The 7,661-nt window shown below is 52.2% G+C and overlaps 1 protein-coding gene across 14 annotated transcripts in view; it reads right to left on the bottom strand.

The window, feature by feature from the left end:
• The window catches only part of CASZ1 (castor zinc finger 1), a 197,511-nt gene that overhangs the window by 72,341 nt on the left and 117,509 nt on the right, over positions 1–7,661 (bottom strand). Inside the window, exon 2 of one of the 14 annotated variants that reach the window (XM_057375947.1) lies at positions 690–792. The exons of 12 other annotated variants lie outside the window; for them this stretch is intronic. In XM_057375947.1, the coding sequence (XP_057231930.1) occupies positions 690–792 (103 nt within the window). Of the gene's footprint in view, positions 1–689; positions 793–2,457; positions 2,755–7,661 lie in introns of those variants that run through there. One more of the 14 variants, XM_057375956.1, reaches the window with a different exon arrangement.

The raw sequence follows: 7,661 nt of genomic DNA, 5'->3' as shown, positions 1-7,661 counted from the left end.
TCTGTGGAAAATGTCCTTCTCCCAGAGGCTGCAGAAATACAGCYTTCCAGAAGCAGGTATTTGCACCCAGGAAAGCCTCAAAGCAGTGTCCCAGGAGTCCAGGCTGTGCTGGCTCAGGCAGCTGGCTGTGAATATCTCAGAATGGCCCATGGAACACAGTTCTACCTTAGGAACTGTGCAGAGCCATGGCTGTACAGGGGAACAGTGCAGCCTACAGCAGCACAATCAGGGACCCTGGCAAGGGCCACGGAAGAGCTCTTGGACTGACAAACGTTTGTGTCCATCAGCAACAACAGAACAAAACAGAAACAACAAATTACAGATTTTGCCAAACAGTTAAGAGCCCTGAAAGAAAATACATTAAAAAATACTCCTAATTTCCAGTGCTTTTTGCCCACTTGCAACTCTGCCTCAGCAGCAGAGCAATGGGAGAGCAGCACAGTGGTGGCAGAGGCACTGTCCTGGTGTCAGCACACTGCAGTGGAGCAGACAGAATGCTGTGGGATGCTCTGGGACACTTTGCTGGCAGSCAGGCCCCTGCAGAGGTTGGGCACGGAGCCGGGTGTCACCACACTGTGCCACGGCTCCTGTGACCCCTCTGTCTCCCTGGCACGGCCCGTCTCGTCTCACTGAGTGCTGCTCGCCCTCCCTCCCTCCCAATGCACACATGGCTTTAATGTTTTTATTACCTGTTTGACTCGCTGCCTTATTGCTTCTCCTCTTAATGGGGCTGTAACCGTGGAAACGAGGAATAAACGGCCACCAGAAAATGAGATGATTAAACAGGTCACCCTGGCAAAACAAACTCCGTGTTCACCCAGCCCAGGCTGTGTGTGCAGTTTCTGTCGAGGGAAATGCAGGTGGGAGAGGGTGGGAGGGCTGGACTGGGCTCCTGGAAAGAGCACACAGTGAGAGGTGCGACCTCAGAGAAGTGTGATCTCTGCCCAGGAWGGATAATCCTGTGAGCCTCCCAGTAAAGATACTCAGAAAATGGCAAGGGTGCTGAGGGAAGATGGAAGATAGAGAGGACAAGACACATTCATGCAACTGGGAAAAAAATAGCAACTATGAAGAGTATAAATAGGCCGGAGTGAAAACAAAACGCAAGCCTCAGACACGTTGGTGTCCTCTGCTGTCCCCGTCTCTCCATCAGCCATGAGTGCCTCATGGCAGCTCCCAAGGGAGCACTGAGGCTCCCCTGCCCCCGGGCAGCTCTCCAGGTCCCCGGGCACAGCTCCACCGCTCTCCTGTCCCTGCTGAGCACCAAACTGCACTGGGGCTGCCCTGGCAAAGGCACAGCTCTGTCCACCCAGACCCACGAGGAACAGAGGATCTAAATGCAGCACAAGCGTGGCCTTCCCAGAGCCAACTGCAGCCACAGAGCTCCTTCTCCAACGCCACGTGGATGGCAGGAAAGGGACAGGACCGTAACAACCAGGAGGAAATGACCCCAGCTTGGGCTGGTGTCCAGGCCTGAGCAGGACACCACCACAGCCTCCTGGTGCTGGGAGCAATGGTTGCTCCACACCAGCAAGACAAAGACAGGCAGGGGGTCCATGTGCTTCCATGCCCTGCTGGGCCCTAACATCTGAATGGCATCCCTCAGTCAAGCTGAGTGCTAATGAGCTTCAGGCCAAAATGTTGTTGAAAACAAAAATAAAACCCCCAAATATGCACACCGCAATCAAATAAGCATCATCACAAACCAACATTCAAAGCAGTGAGGATTCTGCCAGAATCCCAATCCTGTCCCAACCTGTCCAAACCCAGACTCATAGGGTGCTGGCAGTCTGGGAAGAGCAGACTTCTTCCACTAACAGCAACAAATTCAGCAGAAGAAATTGGAACGGCAAAGCTTGGCGAGGTAGAGATGTGAGACAACTGCTTGGAGCACACAGGCGAGTGGTTGTGCTGTCTTTCAAAAAAACCAGCAGGTGGTTTATGAAAAGGGCCCTATTCTTTAGGGTAATTTGAGCCATATTTCATTGTTGGATAGAAAAATCCTAATATTCATGACCTCCTTTAACTGGGAGAAGTTTGCTCATCTGAATATCAGCCCACAGACAAATGGGAAAATGAAAAATAGAGTAAGATAATGGAAGGGGGGGCAGGGGGGAAGGGAAGGAAAAGCAAGACAGAATCAAAGACAGAATAGGAAGTCCAGGCGAGTGACAAAGAGTGACAGGTCTGTGGAAATAAGGAAAGGAAGGAGGACATAAAGGAAAGCTATTTAGTGAGAAAAGTTAAATAGTGTAGCACAAAAAAAGCCTGAGAAAAGCAAGAGTGAGTGACAGAAAACACAGCAAATGCAAGAAAAGAAGCTTTCCGTTAAAGTTTCCAAATGCATGGATCAACTTTGCAGAACTGGGATTCTTGTCCTGAGTTTCTGTTAAAAATACTCATATGCAACCGAGAAGAAAAATCAGCCCCTCTCTTCCCCAGGCTCCGTTCCCTTACCCTCTTCCAGTCCCATCCTCCTCTGCCAACATCTGCTGCCTGCCTTCGGGACATGCAGATGGTAATTACTCCAGGAGCAGCTTCCTCTCCTCTCCCTGCTTGCAGAGGGCCACTTGGAAGAGCTTTGAGTCGTGCACAGATCCCACACACACCTTCACACCACACAGGCAGCAGAGGAGAACGTGGGAGCCAGGGCCATGCCCAGAGAACTCGACAGCACASGGGTGGGAGGTGGGTGAAAAGATGAAGACATTTGTCTACAAAACACACCAACAAAACAAACACCTGGCCCCAAGACGGGGCCTGAGGAAGAGTTGGCTCGAGATGTGGAACTGCTCGTGCTCCTGCAGACAGGGGCAGGGGTATGGGGAAGCACAGGCAGCAAGAGCAGGAGGAGGAGGAGGAGGAGGAGGAGGAGGAGGAGGAGGAGGAGGCTGCCCTGGGCGAGGCATCTCAGGGAGTGGATTCATACAGGCATGGAGCTGGCAAACATCAGGGAGAGAGGTGGAGCTGCTTTAATGAGAAGATGCTTCTATGACTCAGGCCTCAAAGGGATTGGTACTTTATTATTTTATTTTTCCATAATAAATTATGCCCTGGGATGCCAGGTCCTGCCGGGTTTTTCTGGAAATACCAGACAAAAGCTACCTGGCTTTTGACAGTTTCCCATGTATGGAAGCTGMAAGTTACTGGTTCTTCCTCTGCTCTGCCTGGCCCATCCAGTCCTGGGAGCAGAGTTGACAGCACGGCTCCATTGCAGCAGAACAGCCCAGCTGGAGCGCTCCACTCCAGCCCAGCTCCTGGAGAGGCCCCCATGACACCCCAACTCTGAATCCACGGCTGCTGTGATGCCGCAGGTGCCGCAGGTGAGGGGCGAGCAGCGCTGCCAGGAATCTCCCGAAAGCAGGAGCAGGCTCAGCTCTCCCACACCCCAACACCCCACCCCAGCTGCAGGGAGGAGCTCCTGCCCGACCCCCACCCCCAGCCATGGACAGCAGCCAGGCCTCAKTCATTCCCTTATCTCCATCACTGAGCGCCCAGCCCTGGCTCTGGGCTGCACAAGGGAGGATCATTATGCCTACTTTATAGATTAGGAGTTATCCATCCTACACCAAATCCTCAGACTCTGCTGTGTCTCACAGACCTGCTCTGGAGTTCTTTGTTAGATTTAGGCTGATCTTGGCCCTAGTTCAGCTCCCAAACTTGTGTTACAAAAATCCCCTCTGCAGCCACCTGTGTGAGGCTGTGGACCATCGTTCCCCCACGAGGAATGGTGGGGGGTTCACGAGCACAACCACACCTAACACCCAGGGCAGAGACCATATTGGCCTTCTCTTCCTTCCAMGAAAGATTCCCTCATGGGCACGATGATGCAAGTGCACAGAACCAGAGTGTTGATCATGGCAATGTCTGSAGAGCAGCCTGGGGAACACAAAGGTCAGCACAGCAGTGACACAGGGCCTGTGAGTGACCGGGACAGGGACGTGGGGCAGTGTCTGGGACAGCCATGCATGTGCAGGACAGCGTGATGGGGATGGAGGTGTTGGGTGTGGGGAACACCTCCATAAATGCTCCAGCAGAGCTCGGTGTTTTTACCAATTTCACAAGAGAGGCTCTGCTAAAATGTCACCTCACCAAAGCAAAACATGAGCGTGTTTGTGAATCACCATTTCACACCCCAAAACCAGGAACGGGTGGCAGAGCTCTCYAGTGAGGCACCAGATCCTCAGGGGATTGTCATAAAATGCACCCAGTGACCTTAGTCTTCCCATCATTTTCCCTTGTATCTACTGCTCTCCACCCTTTGCTTTCTCTTGCCAACCGACACGGGTTGTTCAGCTTTTATTCCAAGCATGAAACTGCCTTAGGACTGGAAGCTTTAAGCAGTTTCCCAGCCTCCAGAAATTTTCTGGTTTTGTTTCTCCATGGCAGAGCAAACAATTGCTTTGGTACCTAGCCACCACACCTAACTCCCAAATGCAATGAGAACTTGGRGTTATTTGGGAAACTTATGCAAGAACGTATTTTACATGAGTGAAATGCATGCTTTTTTATTCACTGTAACTATTTCTTCCTGAAAGGACTTGACAAACTGTTTTATTTTCTGCAATCACCACATAAAGAAAGATGCAAAGTCCCTTGTGAAAGGGATGAAGATTGGTGCCAGGTTAACACAGTGGAAAGAGAAGTGGCAGCTGGATTCAGCCTCTGAGAGCTCTGTGGATGGGCAACAAGGGGGCCTACAGTTTGGGTGAGGGAAAAGCATCACCCATTCCTCTCCAAAACACACTCTGCTCTGCAGGTAAAGTCTGTGTGTAGATGGAACAGCWTTACTGCCTGTCCCAAGAGCAGCTCCTGCCAGGGACCAGGAGCCCACCCAAAAGAGCTGCACAAAGAGAGGAAACCCAGGGTACCAATGGCAGCCCTGCTCTGTGACCATCTGACAGCCCAAAGGCTCTATCTGCAGGATCTTTGTGTAGCCCTGGGAGCAYCCAGGGACTGCCCTGTCACTGCCACATCCACCCTGTCACAGCACTGTGTGACCTGGCCCAGCCCTTCACCATCCCCGCCCCTCCAGCACCTGAGCACTGCTCACCTTCCACATCCTCACCCAGACCCCGCTGCTGTTCCAGCCTGCAGCTCACTGGTCAAGCACCAATGGGGATTAGAAACCAGCAAGTTTTTCTTCTGTCACCAATTCCTGCCTCCATCTCCCCTGCGAGCTCTCGGAGAGGAAACAGGGAGCAACAAGGTCCTGGTCCAAGGGGCTCTCAATCCTTGAAATGGATTTTACCTGTCTCTGAAAGCTGCCTCCATCTCTCAACCCCCATTGCTTTCTCCCCAGGGAAATCAGCCTAAAAGGGGCTAATGGAACAATGTCCCTCTCTCTCCCCCCTCTCATTTTCTCTCTTTTTTTATTAGCATTTGTGGAATTTATTCCCAAACTCTCCTAATCTTTCGTACACAACCATTTGATTTGCATAACCCAGCCCCCTCTCATAAAAACTGGCTGCTAGTTTAATTAAAAAATGTAAATTTGCTGTCATCTCGGGGCCTAGTGAATTAGGACGACATCGGCATTTTTTATTGCTGAAGACGTCCAAATTGATCCAGTCCGCTTTGAACCGGAGGGGAGGAGACGCTGCCGCGTGGGACTTTTGGCTGGAGGTTTTGCCCCTCCCCTGCTTCCAGCCAAGCCTCCTCTGCCCCCTCTTTGCTTTGCAAAATACAGCTGAGGACGAGGACATTGGTTCTCCCAAACTCCAGCTGATCCACTAGCATGGCCTCTGCCGTGTCAGCACTTCTGGGAGCGGAGCTCTGGGTGGCACCTGAGCTCTCCAAACCTTGGGAACAGTTTCATCTTCAATCCCTGCGAGGGAGGGAGGGAGGAAGCCCCGGTGGAGGTGGGAGATGCAGCACAGCAATGGTTATCTTCACCTCCCACAGGATTTTTTATTACTTTCCAGACACTTTCAACCAACTTTTCAGAGGGAAACTAAATTGTAGGCTGCACAGCAGCCCCGGGGTGTGATTTGATGTCAGAGGGAGAGTCAAAAGTGGCCATAAAGGCTCTTGCCGTGAGGACAGCCAGCACGGAAAGTGGGACTGAAATGGCTGTGTAGGCAAAGCTCCGAGATAAACTCCAAGCTCAGATWGTACTTTCCAACAGCAGCAAAGAGGACTCAGGGTAGAAGCATAAACAGTTCAGGAAAACAAAACGAGAAACTGATGATAGGGAAACTACCCACTAAATATCTGMTCCCCTCCAGTTGAGGTATCTACCATTGCCAGCCCGTTTCAGCACAAGGTGCCTCTTCTCTGGGACTCAGTGCAGCACCGCACACATCAGCAGACCCCGCTCTGCCAGCRGCAGAGTGCAGGTGAGGAAACAGGAGCTGATCTCAGGAATCGACTTTCTGGTCTGTGAGTTCTCCCTCTACGGTGCCAAAGTAGTASCAACACTCCTATGGACTTCAAGCAGCTTGAATCATGTTCTCCAAGTAATAGCTGGGCCCTGCTTATTCCATGATGCCCTGCTAAAGCCTTCACCCARGGAACAATCTTCACTTGGTAGGCTTCAGCCCTTGAATGCTTTCCACCCAACAAGTGTCTCCTGAACTACTGGAAAAGGACATCAACACCCTGACCAGCTGGGAAACTTGTGAAGAGCATGAGCTCAGGACTGACACCAACCTTGACTGAGCCAATGTCTCCCCAAAAATCTGGTCAAAAAACAAACAAAAGTTGCCATCAGCTCAAATAAGGTGTTTCTATCCACTGGGTGTTTCAAACAACAGCAGTGATCCAACGAAGACACAAAATGACCCTTTGAGTGGGAAATAAAGTATTCCTCCACCCATTTACCAAAGGCGTCTTGGTCCTCATTCTGAGGTCAGTTCCTGTAATCTCATACCGAGGATAATTGGGCTGAGGAACAGTTTCCCAAAGGAAGTGACAGGTGCCCAGTCAGTCAGTCAAGGTATTTAAAACCAGACTCACAGAAAGTCACATGTAGGGAACATCTTGCCACATTCCTGCGCAGACGGGCTCAGTCCACAAATTCTTTTCAGCCCTTAACCACTGTGAACACTTCCGGCCCCAGAAGGTCCATGCAAGGACTGAGGGAGCTGAGAAAGCCCTCAGCAAGAGCAGACTGTCAGACCCCACACACCGAGTCCCTCTGGGAAAGAAACCCCTCTGGATTTGTCTCTGCCAGCTGGCAGCTCCTGTGAGCAGCCCTCGGGCACTGCCTCTGGAGAGTCACTGCCGGAGGGCTTGGAGAGAATTCAAGAGGCAGCGACTGAGGGAGATAAGCGGGCCCAAGCAGATAAGGGGTAGAGGTGGTGATTATGGGGCAGGTCTTTGCCCCAAGATCATGACAAGACGGGTTCACCCACACACAGACCGTGATGCTGACTTCAAGAGATCTCCCAGATCCTCATTTCCATGGCTCWCTACAGCCGTGTTCCCATACCGGAGACCCAAACCCACGTGTTATGTGGGCGCAGCGGAGCCAAGGCTGAGCACAGCCATGTGTTCCAGGAGAAGGACGGTCCCTGTTCTGGAGGGGCCAGCACTGGCTGTGCCCCCACTCCCCACTCGGGGAGCCCCCCGGGGCAGCGGGCAGAGCTCCAGCCGGCAGAGGGCACTGCAGGGCCGGGGCACAGCGCTCACAGCCCGGGGCACCCGGCCCGGACACCCGG

This window comes from Malurus melanocephalus, unplaced genomic scaffold (assembly GCF_030028575.1).
Source record: "Malurus melanocephalus ecotype Western Australia unplaced genomic scaffold, MMel_1.1 scaffold_266, whole genome shotgun sequence".
Classification (NCBI taxonomy): domain Eukaryota; kingdom Metazoa; phylum Chordata; class Aves; order Passeriformes; family Maluridae; genus Malurus; species Malurus melanocephalus.
The sequence above is the reverse complement of the archived record's forward strand: the minus strand, read 5'-3'. Positions and strand labels throughout refer to the sequence as shown.